This window comes from Mirounga angustirostris, unplaced genomic scaffold (genome assembly GCF_029215605.1).
Source record: "Mirounga angustirostris isolate CCGP_5_RB_7025 unplaced genomic scaffold, mMirAng1.0.hap1 SCAF_11, whole genome shotgun sequence".
Lineage (NCBI taxonomy): Eukaryota > Metazoa > Chordata > Mammalia > Carnivora > Phocidae > Mirounga > Mirounga angustirostris.
In genome coordinates this window covers 42726253-42742224 of record NW_026991719.1, presented here as the reverse complement: position 1 = coordinate 42742224, position 15972 = coordinate 42726253, and the positions used below count along the sequence as shown (strand labels likewise).

General features: G+C 44.2%; 1 protein-coding gene across 2 annotated transcripts in view; it reads right to left on the bottom strand.

Annotated features, from left to right (window-relative positions):
- Positions 1-14992, bottom strand: part of CLCN5 (chloride voltage-gated channel 5) — a 157513-nt gene extending 142521 nt beyond the window's left edge. The window contains exons 1-3 of one of the 2 annotated variants that reach the window (XM_045877896.3): positions 14851-14992; positions 14104-14219; positions 12337-12493 (exon numbers count right to left, since the gene is read on the bottom strand). In XM_045877896.3, the coding sequence (XP_045733852.1) occupies positions 12337-12352 (16 nt within the window). In that variant the 5' untranslated portion in view covers positions 12353-12493; positions 14104-14219; positions 14851-14992. Of the gene's footprint in view, positions 1-12336; positions 12494-14103; positions 14220-14424; positions 14548-14850 lie in introns of those variants that run through there. The other variant, XM_045877907.3, reaches the window with a different exon arrangement.
- Between the last annotated feature and the right edge of the window lie 980 nt (positions 14993-15972).

Sequence of the window (15972 nt, the reverse complement as noted above, 5' to 3'; positions counted from 1 at the left end):
GAGGACATTCATTTGAACATCCCTCTTACTTCTCATAGCTCAGGCAAAAGTCTTCTTGTGGGGGGAGTGAGCTAAAATGAGCTTAAAGCATTTGAGGATTTAACCAAAACTTCATTACGTAAATAGAAGGCAACTTATATCTTCTTCATTTCAAACATAAGACTATACCTGCAATCCTCGTCAGGACCTTAGGCAAAAAGCTCAAGAAATTGTAGAGCCTAGCATTCACTTACAATATTTAAACAAGTCAAACAAGAACAACAACTATTTATCCAAACACCAAGACACTTAATTGTTTAATTGTGGCCTAGAATACAATTACCGTGCAACTTAGGTATTAAAATACCCGCATATCAAAACTAATGACATAATTAAAATTGCTTCATCAGAAAAAGAAAAAGAAAAACCTAATAAAAATCATGATTTTTTTACCTAATTTTCCCTCACTTACTTTCTTAACATTAAGCTTTAACAAAACCACAGCTCCCCTAAGCCCCCTGGCCATGATGATTCCCTGGCAGCTTACAGAGGCCCTTGATTTGCCCAGACTCTGCCTCAACCATTATTATACCTTTTTATTTCTTAGTATAATAGTGTCAAGAAAAGAATCAAGTGAGGTACAGGTCTTATTTATATTTTATTTTTTAAAGGCATTATGGCTTGTTGTAAACAAGGCAAGCAGTATAGAAAGGTATCAAGTGAAAATGAAAACCCCCTCGCCCTCCCAACCCTTAATCTCAAAAGGTAACAACTGATAACGGTTTCTCATGTATCCTTCCAGGAAAGGTCTACGCATATGTAAGTATACATATATACAAACTCGTATCTATCTATCCTTTTAGCTCCCCCTTCTTTCCATTGTACAGATGGGATCCTACAATACCATTCTGCACCTGTTTTTCCACTTTAAATGTATCTTGGACACCATTCCCTATCACTATATATAGATCTACCTCATTCTTCTTAATGAAATGCACAGCATTCCATTGAGTGTGTATGTACACCATGATTAATATAACCAGTCTCTCGTGATGGACATCAAGATTGTCAACAGTGAAAGAGTAGCAACGATGAAACAGCTAACATCCTAGTGAACAGTGACTTTGTGCAGTTCCTTTTTAGACTAGATTCACTGAGACAAAAGATATACACATCTTACATTTTGATAAGGACTTCCAAACTGCCCTCCAAATGGGCCCTAACAATTTATACTCCCACTGACTGCACAGAAGAGGACTTTGAAATCAATCACCTGGTCTGAAGTTTCTGTAGCGCAAAGAGGAAACTAGATGTTTAACACAAAAATAGCAAAGCACTGATGATTTTGTTACATCTTTTATTTTAACACACTCTAGAAAACCAAAGGCCACAGTGGGTGGCAGCCACACCTCACTGTGATTAACTCTGCCCTCATCCAATTCCAAGTTTAGAGGGTGCTATTCCTCAGCATTAATCCAGGTCCTAAATAATGAATTCCTTAGGTTTGGAGGTTTATTGAGTGAATCCAGCATAGAAGAGAAACCCACACTGCTCCCGGCAACATCATCCACAATGATCACTAACATCAGAAGTGCTACATAATGGTGTGATATAAGGTGGTTTCCACTCGCCCATAATTAAAGTCACCAGCAATGAAGGCACACTATAAACTCACTATATTAGCATATTCGTGGTATGGGATAATCTGATTGAGAGATTGCTACTTTAACAGAGAATCGGGTTTTTTCCTGTGATAGTGAACATCGATAAGCATCACTGCACAGAATCTACTGAATAACATCTAGAATAACACTTGTTTAACATCTTCTGTTTTGCAAAACACCTTAGCATATCTTACTTCATTTAACCTTCATGGCAACCCTGGTAGGAAGGCAAAGTAATTATTACTCATTATTACTCACAAAGATTCCATGAACACATAGTATGTGCTGGGTACTCTCTGCTAGGTGGTCGGTATATGAAGATGAATGAGACCCTCCCCTCATTCACTGTTGCCCTGCTCCATCCAATCTATCCACAAAGCCTTCCCATTGCATTTAGGATACTTAGCAACATGGCCTACAAACCCTGTGTGACCAGAGCCTTCCCCACCCTTCCAGTTTCATCCCGTGACCCTGGGTATTTCATTCACCATCATCCAGCCACAGCAGACCACACTGGGTAAGAATCCAGGTTCTTGCCGCCTCAGGGATTTCTGCTTCATTTCCTCTGCCTGAGACGCCCTTCCCCCAACTAACTCTTTGCCTAGACAGCTCCTACTCATCTTTGGGTCTCAGCTGAACCTATCGCTTCATCCCAGACCCCTCCTCCTAATAAGTTATGTCTCCTTTATTATTCTTTTTATAGGACTTGACTTCCCTAGTACTCCTAGTACTTCATAATGAAATATCTGTGTATTTGTTTGCATTGCAACACCCCCACATGACTGCAAGGCTCAGGGAGGGCAAGAATCGGGACTTTTGCATTCACCGCTATAACCCCAGCCCCTGCCCAATGCAGTGCCTGGCACACAGCAGACCCGAAAACAAAAGTACTGAATACAGCCAATGCCCTCAAGGGGCACAGGCTGTAGCAGGGAAACACACAAAGAAGGGAAAGACTCATTTTACCAAGGATGGGCAAGGCCTCAGGAAAGACTACGGAGAAGAGATGACCCTGAGCTGATGGCTGAAAAGCAGACATTCACCCGGAACGCAACCCTACTGAAATGACGTAGGCCATCAAGAGGCGACTGCAGGCAGAGAAGAGCAAGGGCTGTGCCGTGCCTCTCAGACTTTTGGCTTTGATAGCTGGGTGGATAGTGGTACAATCATTCAATGGAGAGAATGCAGCTCTATTATTATCACTTACTACCAGGGTACAGAACCTGAGGAAAAGAAGGCCTTGGCGGAGCTGAAAATCTGGATGGCGGCCATTCCTCTGCCCACCCGCCTCTCACCACTCTCAAGCTAAATAGGAAAAACTATGATTTCAACCTGGGAATATTCAGTGCTGAGTCATAGGTAGCCATAGGCCAGGCCAGGGCAAGGGAGGCTGGTGGAAGGACCAGAAGACTTCGCACAGACAGGCCCAGGAGGGTTCTCTATCTGAACATTTTTGGGGGCCAGAAGATGTCAATAATGTGATTTAAGGTATGGAAGTCTCGAATCACCATATTGTACACCTAAAACTACTAAGATAACACTATATATTAACTAACTACGAGTAAAATAAAAACTTAAAATAATAACAGTAATAATAATGTAATTTAGCGTGCTGCTCTTTTTGTGTGGGAGCCAGAAGCAGGGAAGAAAAAGATTCAGTGTCCTGAGTATCTCACATGCTTGGTAATATCTATTTCATGTCCACTGGAGAGTCCCTTTCCTGGATTTATTTCTAATGGCTCTATGTTGTAATTTCTGGGTTGCTCTTCATGGAAGTAGTCAGGGCAGAAATCCTAAATAAATATAATAAAATGCGACCTAATGCCTGAATGGCATTGGGTTGAAAAGCATCAAAATATGCCATTACTAAGGGGGTTATCTCATCCTATTAACTCCTCAACAGCTTCTCTGGTCTGGCCACAGGTCGATAAATACAAAAGGCAGGAAAAAGAAGGAGAACCTGGCATTTGCTGCCACCCAGAGTGAAACTTTCTAGTCCCCCCTCCCCCCATCCTGCCACACACAGAACAGCATTACATGAAACAGGAAGCTTTGAATCATAATTCTGGTTAAAACATAACCTATAGTTTATTTCAAAAATGTCAACAGAGTGACTGGAAGAGAAAAAACATACCCTGGAAGCCTCAGTGAAAAAAACAATTCTTTTGGGGGGGGGGACCACCCTAAACTTTTCAAAGTCACAATAATGCATAGGAGGGGAAGACTAACATTTAGCAGAAAATTATAAAATAGCCAGGCCTAGGGGAGGCAGTGTAATTGCAGGAGAGCTAAACAGGCAGGCCGACTGGCAGAGTGAGCGCGCTAAGCAGTGCTAATCATCAGGAGCCTGGGGCCTCGTCCTGGCTCGACGCACCATGCGACAGCTCTGTGACCCAGAATCAGTTTCACTAGGCCTCAGTTTCCTCCCATGTAAGATGAGATGTCTTGAAAGATCCCTTCGTTTATTTTTTTTATTTTTTTATTTTTTTTAAAGATTTTTATTTATTTATTCATGAGAGACAGAGAGAGAGAGGCAGAGGGAGAAGCAGGCTCCCAAGGAGCAGAGAGCCCGATGCGGGGCTCTATCCCAGGACCCTGGGATCATGACCTGAGCCCAAGGCAGACGCTTAACCATCTGAGCCACCCAGGCGCCCAAGATCCCTTCCAGTTTAAAAACATCCCTTTAAGAGTATATTGCTTTTTCTTTCTGCCACAATTATAGTACAATCAGAACAGCTACGACAGGTGAGTGAGTGGGTGATTCTCATTCTCATCCGTGACCATGTGAGAGGCAAATATTGTCATAGCCTTTTGCATATTTTAATAGTAAAGGTGAGTGCTTAACAAGTGGCAGGCAGCGTGCCAAGGCTCTAGATGGATTAACTCATTTCATCCTCCCAATCCTCCTATGAGTAGGTATGATGATTATTAACCCATTTTACAGATGAGGAAGGTGAGGCACGAAGAGATAAAATAACTTGCCCACAGCTAGCAGTGATAGCCAATATACAAAGCCAGGGAGCCTGTCTCCCGAGGCTACACTTGACCCCTGATGAGACAATCGAGGCTTTCAGGGTTTAGGTAACTTGGGCTACCACCTGGCGGCGCTGGGTTCAGATTCAGATGTATCAGATTCCAAGGCCCATGCTCCTTCCACAGCCCTAAGCTTGAGAAGGAATGGCTGGCTCTTAGAGAAATATTTTCTGAAAGATTATTTTTGTTTACCCCCTACCCATCGCCCCACCTCTTCTGCCCCGCTGAGGAGCTGTAGGGGGCGATCATGAAAAGAGACTGAAGAACGCTTTTCCTGGACCTGCCATAGGTGAGACTGCCAGATAAAGAGAAAAAGGGGGGGAGGGGCGGGATGCTCTGCGTCCTTACTCCTGCTCTAACAACGTGACTTTTGTTTGAGAGTCCTGCAGATACTAATGCTTTGGTCAACAGGCAGGAGCAGATGGCTTCTCCGAGATGATCGTGGTCCAACTCTCAAGCCACACAAGCGATCCAGATTTCACACTGAAGCTCTGTCATCAATCCACTAACTGCTTTGTGATGCTCCCCACCGCCCGCATGTGTTAGCTAAATCACCAGAGTGTTTACAAATACACTGTGATGTGCTAAGAAAAAAAAAAAAATCTGCGAGGTCGAAACATACTTCCTTTGGATCGGAGTTTCTCATTGCAACTATCTGTTTTATTACCATTTTCCCCTGCCTTATGTTCATTGTTATCCTGACATATTTTGCCACCTCACCTTATTATGTAACCCCCACATTTAGATGAAGTGTAATTTCCCAATTTTTGCACAATCTCCCTGCCTGTCCCCACTCTCACTCCCAAAAGAGTTTCTGGAGTCAATAGGAGAGATGGCCAAAAATCACAAGAGTACTTGAGGAAGTATTAGTAGCAAAAAAAAAACTGCTCTGACCAAACCCTTGGCGTCTTGGGTTCTTTTTTTTTTTTTTTTAATGGAGGGGGCACAGAGTGACTGAAGCAATTATCCAGAAGCCCACACAATTCACTCCTTGTTGGTGGCACTATTATTGTATATTGTATTTTCAAATAACTTTTTTTTTAATTATAAAAGTAACACATACTCATTGTATAAAACCTGGAAAATAAAAGAATGAAAAAAGGGAAAAATAAGTGCATCCTACTACCTGGAGATAGCCACTTTCACAATTTGGTTCCTTGCCTTCCATTCCGTATTTATCGTCACATTCACAGGCGTATATGTAACATGTAAACACACAGTGACACACATAGTCTCACACTTAAAGGCAGAAATGGAATAGTCCCATATTTTTCCACTGTATCATGAAGATTTTTCTCAGCATGAGTCTTTTTTTTTTCTAAAGGTTTTATTTATTTATTTGAGAGAGAGAGAATGAGAAAGAGAGAGAGCACATGAGATGGGGGAGGGTCAGAGGGAGAAGCAGACTCCCTGCTGAGCAAGGAGCCCGATGCGGGACTGGATCCTGGGACTCCAGGATCATGACCTGAGCTGAAGGCAGTCGCTTAACCAACTGAGCCACCCAGGCGCCCGTCAGCATGAGTCTTGATATTTAATGGCCAGATATTTTACTATGTGGACCTGCCATAATTTACTCACATTCCCCTACTATGCAAACTCTGTCTTCAGTTTTTCACTATTATAAATACGATAGTATGTAAAGCTGTGCATGTATATCAGAGATTTCCTTCAGAAAAAAAAAATTAGGAAGGAATCCATATTATTTACAGAAAAGGTGGAAGATACAAATAAGCAAAAACAAAGTCAACTGTAAGTTTTAATACTTCTTTGTGCAACCCCTCAGATTTTTCTTTATATTATACACACATGGACACAAGATCATATATTAAAATGGGGTCATATTATTAAAAAATAAGTTACTAATAATAGTTACCATGTATTGACTACTTACCACATGCCAGGCACTGGGATCTCCTCATATTCCCACCCACCCTATGTGTTAGCTCCACCGTTCCCAAACTTGTCTACACCCTGAAGTCACAGGGAGCTTCAAAACTCCAGAAGGCTGCATCCAGTCCCCAAAGATTGTGGCTTTTAATCAGCTGGGTGAGGCCGGGACCTGGGAGGCTTTAAGAGATCCCCAGGTGATCCTAATGGGTGTACCAGTTGGGAACTATTAGGTTTGCTGCTATTTTGTCCCTCTTACTAACGTGGAAGCTGAGGAACACTCAGGTAAGAAACTTCCCAACGTCACCCAGCTGATAAAGCTGGGATTTCAATCCAACCCTAAGCTCAGAGCCCAGACTTTTTTTTTTTAAGATTTATTTATTTATTTATTTGTCAGAGAGAGAGAGAATGCACAAGCAGAGGGAGGGGCAGAGGGAGAAGCAGGCTCCCCACTGAGCAAGGAGCCCGATGCAGGACTCAATCCCAGGACCCTGGGATCATGACCTGAGCCAAAGGCAGACGCCCAACCGACTGAGCCACCCAGGCGTCCCAACTTTTTTTTTTTTTTAATATGGTTGACACACAATGTTACATTAGTTTCAGGTGTACAATACAGTGAACCCACAAGTCTATCCCTTATGCTGTGCTCACAAGTGCAGCTCTCATCTGTCACCATGTAACTGTCACCATGCAATGGTATATTACAATACCGTTGACTAAATTATTCCCTGTGCTATGGTCTTTCATCCCCGGAGCCCAGACTTTGAACTATTGATAATCTGGGATCTGCTTCCCCCACCACCACTCATATAACATCATATTATGGACCTATGCTCTGTTAATAAGTAGAAGTCAACATTATCCTTTTTAGTAACTACAGTATTCCACTGTATCGCTACTCTAGAATGCAAGTGCTACCAATTCCCCCCTCCCCCGCTCTAGAAAATGCTGCAATAAATATCCTTATTGACATACCTTTGTGCACGTCCTTAATTACTTCCTTGGGATAAATTCCAAAAAAAATGCTGGGTCAAAAGGTAAATATGGTTTTTAAAGCTTTTGATAAACACTGCCAAACTGACATTCCCACCAGAAGTGTATAAGAATGCCTGCTTCCGCATGTCCTTGCCAACACTGAGTTTTGTCATTCCTTTTTAATCTTGGCAAATTATATTGGAGAAAATGGTATGCCATCTTAAATCTCCTTCCTTTGACTATCACTGAGAACATTTTTTCACATATATGGGCCATTTATATTTCTTCTTTGATGTATTTTCCTATTCCCATCCTTTGCTAGTCAAACACATTTTTCTTACTGCTCTGTTTTTTTTAAGATTTTATTTATTTGACAGAGACAGACACAGTGAGAGAGGGAACACAAGCAGGGGGGAATGGAAGAGGGAGAAGCAGGCTTCCCGCTGAGCAGGGAGCCTGATGCGGGGCTCAATCCCAGGACTCTGGGATCATGACCTGAGCCGAAGGCAGACGCTTAACGACTGAGCCACCCAGGCGCCCCACTGCTCTGTCCTTATGTATTAAGAATAATGAGTCTTGGGCGCCTGGGTGGCTCAGTTGGTTAAGCGACTGCTTTCGGCTCAGGTCATGATCCTGGAGTCCCTGGATCGAGTCCCACATCGGGCTCCCTGCTCGGCGGGGAGCCTGCTTCTCCCTCTGACCCTCCCCCCTCTCATGTGCTCTCTCTCTCATTCTCTCTGTCTCAAATAAATAAATAAAATCTTAAAAAAAAAAATGAGTCTTGTTGCAATTGCTTCCAGTTTTCTCATTAACTGTATTTTTGGGAAGGAATTTTTAAATCTTCATGTAGTTGATTATATTAATATTTTATTCATTATTTTACCTTTGATATTATGCAAATACCTTCCCTACCCCACGATTATATATTCTCCTATATTTTTGAGTTCTGTTATCAACTCTCTTTTTTAAAAAGTTTTAATTCTTTTTTTTTAAAGATTTTATTTATTTATTTGACAGAGAGAGACACAGAGAGAGAGGGAACACAAGCAGGGGGAGTGGGAGAGGGAGAAGCAGGCTTCCCGCTGAGGAGGGAGCCTGACGCGGGGCTTGATCCCAGGACCCCGGGATCATGACCTGAGCTGAAGGCAGACATTTAAACGACTGAGCCACCCAGGTGCCCAAAAAAGTTTTAATTCTTTAATGATGCAGTTCCCAAACAGAATTACACATTAGAATTGCTTAGAGTTTTGTTCTGTTTTTTTTTAATGCTCAGGTCCTAAGACTGAACCACAATTTAGGGACCTGACACCTGAGCAGGCACCTTTGTAAAAGCACCATGGACAATTCTGAGGCACCCCCTCCTAAAAGAAACACCATTTCATCTTCTAAATTTATATTGGTGTCATTTTTGCCAAATTACTTCGGCACATGTGTTAAATAACTCATTTCGTGCATAAGAAATGCTACCTTTATCCTCGTTGGCAAGCTCCATGGAAGCAGAGACCATACCCGTTTTACTACCCATTGCACCTCTAGGGCTCAGCACAGTGCCTGGTGCACAACGGGCGCCTAATAAACGGTACTTGAATAAATAAGTAACACCTGACCACACGTCTCCAACCTCATCCCACCCCAAACTGGCTAGTCCTCTTGTCAATAATTTCTTGACCATTAGACCAAGAAAACTGATGGTATTGATGATGACCCTGAGTTACCAAAAATATTAAATTATGCCCAGTAAACTCTGTTTAAAGGAGCCAGGAAATGTGTTAGAGGGCTTCATCGAATGAAGTCAATAATGTTGACCATGTTTAAGAAGTATGGGAATTCTGATAAAATTCTCCACGGAGGAGCTAGACAACATTGACCCGGGAGGCTAAGGAGACTCGACTTCCTCTGGCTCTTAGAGTTCCTCAACTAGCTCCAGAAACTGACTCAGAGCTTCCTTGAGCTGAGAAGAGACCCACACATTCCCTCTTCCATGAGCCCATGGAAAGAAAATTGGAAGAGGGAACCAGGACACCTGGGTTTTAGTCCTGTCACCACTATCAACCTGTGTGAGCATGGACATGTCACTTAATCTCTGGGGTTGCGCTAGATGTTTTCTAAGGATCTCTCCAGATTGAAACTTCTACCTAAAGTCCCAAACAGATGACCACAGGGCAGGGCTTCCAAGGACAACCTGAAATTCCCTCCACAGAACAGGGCCCCCGGCCCACCTCAGGCTAAGAGCAAAATAATAGTGACAACAGTAGTAATCATGTAAGTCGTAGCAATAGTAATGGTAGTAACAACAGCAGCTACTGCTAAATTTTAATGAGCACTTACTATATGCTGAGCAATATTCTAAATGTCTTACTACTAAGAATAAAGGCACACGCTTACACGGCACTTACGAGGTCCTAAGTGCTTTGCATAGATTAATCTTCAAAATGACCCTATAAGGTGAGTCCTATTATTATTCTCATTTCACAAAGGAGGAAACTGAGACACAGCGAGGTTAAGGGACTTGCCCAAGATCTCACAGCTACCAAGTGACAGGACCAGTAGAGGTGAACCCAAAACCATATTTTTAACTATTATACCATACTGCCAGCCAAACTATCATTGTACTATGCTTGTCACTTCAGAGGTTGCGCAAAACAAAGAATAAGCTGCAATTAGTTATAGGGAATACTCCCCTCTTCACTAATACTAGGAAAATTCGGTTTTACTCCGATGTCATTTTAAGCAGATCCGGTTTCAGGGCCTGAGATAGCAAGATACATTATTTATTAAGAAAATACGCTGTTTTATTAAGAACTGGCATCCATTAAAATGTTTTTATTAGAAAATAAATAAATCATTAACTACCAACGACATTTCCCATTAAACTGAGAAAAAAACACAAGCTCTTTCTGCGTCATTAGGAACAAAACTTTAGATCCCCCACCTGCACCGACTTCAGTTCCCTACTCCCAGCACTACCTTTTAATCACAGACCTGACAGCCCACAGGTGTCCCAAGCAAAAGAGGCCAAACCAAAGTCAGGACACTAACTTCCCACCATCCCCATACCCTTCTGACCTCCTCCTGTGGTCCCCATCTCAGTGACTGGCACCACCAGCCCCAAGTATCCAGACTGGGTGTCAGCCTGGGCTGTTCACCCCACATTCGGCACAGGACATTTCTAGAATTCATCCCGTGGCTCTCTGCCCCTGCTGCCCTGGCTCCTGCTCAGACCCCCATCTCTTTCCCTCAACTACTCTACCAGAAACCTTCCAACCACTTCTTGGCTTGCTTTCTCTCCAACTCCAACTCCACCTCAACACTGCTGCCAAAGTAATCTTTCTAAAACAAAATCTGATTATGTTACTTCCCTGTTTAGAATCTTTGTCTCCCGGATAAAGTGTAAAATCCTTCCTAGAACATACAAGGTTCTTTATTATCTGGCCTCCGACTACCTTCCCTGCTTCATCCGAGGTCATGGCCCACACATCTCACACAAGGCAAACGGAGCAACTTGGAAGTTCCCAAACAGTGCTTCTCTGTCTGCCCAGAATGCAATTCTCTCATTTGCCCATCTGGCAAACTCCCACTCATTTTTTTTAGACCAGCTCAAAATTCAAAATTCAGCACGCTTTTCTCTGGGCTGCCGTCACATTTTGCACCTCTCCCTATTCTGACACTTAATTCAACCTAACACAATTACTTGTTTATATGTCTCTCTTTCCCATAAGACAAGGAACCCTCTAGGGCTCTGTGTTTTGCACATTTCAGTATCATGTTTGTTGAATCAAAGAATGTCCCGGGATTTAAACAAGAATTTCCAAACTGCTCCTGGTCAGCGTCCACTGTGTACGTCAAAGCAAGCAATACAGGCCAAATCCCCTTTCAGTAAACATCTTCAAATTGATGATCCTCACACGTCAGAACTACTTGTAAACATTTGTGTGCCTTCACACTTGAAGCCATAAGCAGCAGGAGACGGTTTTAACAGATACCTCAGACAACCAACAAACCTACCTGTTGAATACTTAGAGCTCTTCAAGTTCCTGCATATTCTACTCCGTCTAAGTGGTCCTTAACCTTTTGTGGGTCACAGGCCAGTTTAGGCAGCGTTTGTCTATCATTTCTTAAACCCACACGCCCTTTCAAGAAACATAAAAATCCCACATACCCCCAGAAATGCTGATAGTCTCCCAAAGGCACAATCCTCAACCCCACCAAAAATAAAAAATAACTTCGTATGTGGTAGGAATTCCAGATTCCCAAGAGATGTGAACCCACCAGGCAAGCTATCGTTGAGTTTTGCTCTTGGGTAGTTCACAGTATTAAAATAGGCATTTTCCTTCTATCACCAAATATAAACATTTTAACAGTAAATATGCTTTAAAGTCTTTATGGGGAAGAGGAAGCCAGAGAGGTGCTGACATCTGTCTCCCCCACCATTGGGAACCTTATGATAGGAATGTGCCGGAAACAAATGAAAAACACAAATATGAAAAAAAAATCCTCTGTTTCCTCACATATAACCCCCACAAGCACATGTTCAAGCAAAGGGAGTTCTTTGAAAATGCTTCTGGCGTTACATTTTCGGGCGACTTCCCTCTCCCTACCCCTCCACCCCTACTTTAAAATACGTTAAACTTCTAGCTAGCAGCAACGTCTTTCAAATTAATATCCTTTGTCCTTGTGGAGACAAAGGGTTAAATTAAAGAAATAGCTGGCTGCCTGCCACTGGCTTGGAGGGTTGGGTTGGGATGGAGGATAGAGAAGGAGGAAAAACCAGTTAGAGAAATAAGTGCTGATTTCTTACCCTGCCACATGGCCATCTTGATCCTGTCCTCTCCCACTTTGGGGGTCACACACTCAGTTTCCCAAATTCCTCCACTTTTGTAGGGAGGCTCGAATGGGATGTAGATGCAACAGCAGCTGTGTGGCCTTGTTTTCTGCAAGTAGCTCAAGCCCTGAACCTGAAAATGTGAACAGAAAAATGAATACCTAAACGGAAAAAAAAAAAAAAAATTTCAAATCCTTAAAAGTTACCTCCTGTCCCTCTTTGAACCTTACTTTCAAAGATATGCAGACATGGGCAGTGTCAAGTTTTTCCCAGCGAGGTATTGCTTTAAAAAGACAGAATGGGGGGCGTCTGGGTGGCTCAGTTGGTTAAGCGACTGCCTCCGGCTCAGGTCATGATCCTGGAGTCCCGGGATCGAGTCCCGCATCGGGCTCCCTGCTCGGCCGGGAGTCTGCTTCTCCCTCTCCCGCTCCCCCCTCTTGTGCTCTCTCTCACTCTCTCTCTCAAATAAATAAATAAAATCTTTAAAAAAAAAAAAAAGACAGAATGGGAAGATCTAGGGTCAGTTACTATTGCCACTGAGTGCTGGCCAATTCTGCATGAATCACTGGATCTTCAGTAAATAGGTTTCAGAATCTCAAAGGATTGGTGGTTGAATGAGATAACCATTAAATGTCTTTCCTATCTTGAAGTTCCAGTTTGGGAAATGAAGAGCAGCATAATATCCAATGTCCTCCCCTACTCCCCAACACCAACTTTACATTTAAAAATTAGTAGAAAGGAGAGCAAATTTTGTAATACTTCATGTTTTAAAATAGCCCCTGTATCGGAATGGAAAAGAAAGGAAGCATAATAAAAAAAAGTTAAGAGCAATGCCCTTTGGGTCATGGTTCTTCCTCTCGGCTACATTATACTTTCCCACACTTTGCCAAAGTCCTACAGGGAACACATACTGCTTTCCTATGCAGGGGAAAGAAGAACCAAAAACAAAGAATAATGTAAAAACAGAATACTAATTTAAGGACAACCAAATTAACTCAGCTAATTCCTAAATTGAAAGCGTCAAATTCAGTCTTAGGACAATACAACTTGCAAGGATAGGAAAGGAGCTAGGAATGAGAAGGGGGGAAAAAAGGAAATGTCCGACTACTTCGTTTGATTCAGCGGCTTAATATATTAAATACCGTGCTGTCCACTTAAACAAGTTCCTAATTAATAAACTGGTCTTCCTTATTTAGCATACAAGCCATCTGTTTGTCTAAGAAAAAGCCCTCACCTTTTTGACTTGGTCAACATGAAAGGACATTGCTATTTCCATAGCTTTTAGACCAGCAACACCTCCACCCCCGAAGTGAAAGCGCTAACGCAGACATACTGAAGACATTCAAACTTTAGAGTCATCATTTTGGTCTTCCTTAAGGACTGTTTTTTTTTTGTTTGGTTTTTTTTTTTAAGGACAAGAGTGTCAATGTGTACACTAGTCCCAAAAGCACCGAAAGAGGAAAAAACAATGCTTTGGATAAGGAAAGGTTCGCAAAGTCCAAGAAAACTTAGGAACTCAGAAGTCCAAGGATGAATTCACCAGGAAAAAGCGCTCCGATGACTTATCTGGAACCTGGGACAGTTTGTTTGGGTTTGCCTTCCCCGCCCCCCCCCCACCTCTTTTTCGCGCACAGTTAAGTAGTGGTCCGCGCCTCGTGGGACCAGGCGAAATTTAACATCTCTGAAGTTAAACCCGGGTAGTTGCTAATAAATGTATGAAGTTGACGTAAAGCAGATTCTTACTGGCTTTTTATGCTCCACGCTTCTGGATTTCCCTCACTTATTCGGGGTAGCTTACACTGACGTTATCACACGGGCACACGGACAACTTGCTTGGCACTCCAGGAAACCGATTTGCTCTGCAATGTTAAGAAAGGTAAACGTGCATCAATGTGAAGGTAAAGCTTTCCCCTTCGGGGTGAAGGCGCTCAAGCGCAAGCCTAGAAAGTCTGGAGAGAACCAGCTACCCGCGTTAAGGGGGAGGGGGGGCGGGGGGAGAAGGAAAACTCGCAGCTACGACTTTTCTGAGAGCCTGGAGTCCACTTCGCGAAGACCCACACAAACCTGCGAGTCCAGAGCAGGAGGAAGAAGAACGGGGCCTCGACAGAGCCTCACCAGCCAAAACCACTCTGCCCCAGTCCGGGAAAGGGGACGCCTTGCAGCCAGCCTCCCCCCATTCAAAAGCGGGACGGGCTTGGCGCCGCTCCGCGAGAAAACTTTGCTGGGACAGCGCAGGGACCCTGGCTCGGAGAATAGGGCAGGGCTCCCGGGAAGATGCCGCCCTGCACTGGCTAGAACTAGCCGGTCTAACTCCTCCGAGTGCCAGGCGGCGGCGGCCGGGCAAGGGGAACCCCCATCTCCGGGGGGCCGAGCCAGCGGGGGGAGCGCTTCCCCCGTGTCGCTGCGCCCCGGGGCTGCTCCGCGGGTGGGCCGGGGGCCAGCGGCCGGCGAAGGACCTGTTGGGGAAAGCGACAGCCCATCTGTCTTTACCTGTCGCCGAGGTCAGGGGCGGCGGAGCCCGTGTCGGCCGCCGGCGGGCCGAGCGCTCAGTCGGCTCTGGCGTCCAGGACACCAAGCTGAGCTAGCGCCCCACGTAGCCGGCAGAGCTTCATTCACAGCCCAGCCGGGAGGAGGGGGAGCGGAGCGGGCGCGCGGCTCATGTGACAGGCGCCTCGCAAGTATCGGCCAAGCAGAGCCAATGTCTGCGCGTGCGCGCCCTGGCCGGCCTTCCCCCGGCACCTTGGCCCAGCGGGGGCGGGGGCGAGGCGAGCCGCGGAGGCGGCCGGGCGGAGAAAGCGGCGAAGGAGGAGTTTCCGCGTGCGCAACCGCAGTAAGTCGGCCCTGCTCGCTGCCATATTTAATGAGGACTGGGCGGGTCCTAACCCAGTGCTGGGCGGGCCAATTGCTTTTTGAAAAAGAAATGCTCCATTATGTTTCACGGTTTCCAGCCTGGGGTACGGTTCTTTGGGGTTTTGTCCTTAGAATGAAACTGTTTATCCTGGGCTTCTGGCCCACAGAACAGCTAGTAGTAATCTAATGCTAATTACATTAGCTCGCATATTTTGAGCCTCTAATTATGTGCCAGGCACTGCCCTAAGCCCTTAACTCATTTTCATCTCATTTGATGCCCGCGATAACCGCACGGGGGTACGTACTATTATTCTCCACTTTTATTCGTGAGAAAACAGAGGCACAGAAAGATTAAGTTGTCCGAGCGCACATAACAGGAGTAGGAATGGTGATCAAATATAGTGATGCTTTTTAACAATTTGATCCTCATTGCAGCACTGGATAATCTACACGGCGGTTTTCAGTCTTATCTCCATTTTAATAACGACTAAACGGAGGCTCAGAAAAAGCAAAAATCACAGGTCTCAGTTAAGTGGCAGAACTGAGAGTCCAACGCAGGTCTACCTGGAATTGGAAGAAACAGCCCCTCATCTTACAGAAGAGAAAATAGGCCAGTGGAGTGCGTTGACTTATTGAGGTGATCCTGCTAATTAGTTATCAGCAGAACTGAGGCCGGAATCCATTTAATCAATCCAGATCATCTAAAAGTCAGGCTTTTTGACCATTGCAGTGCAGAAGACCACACACAAGAGAAACCACGGG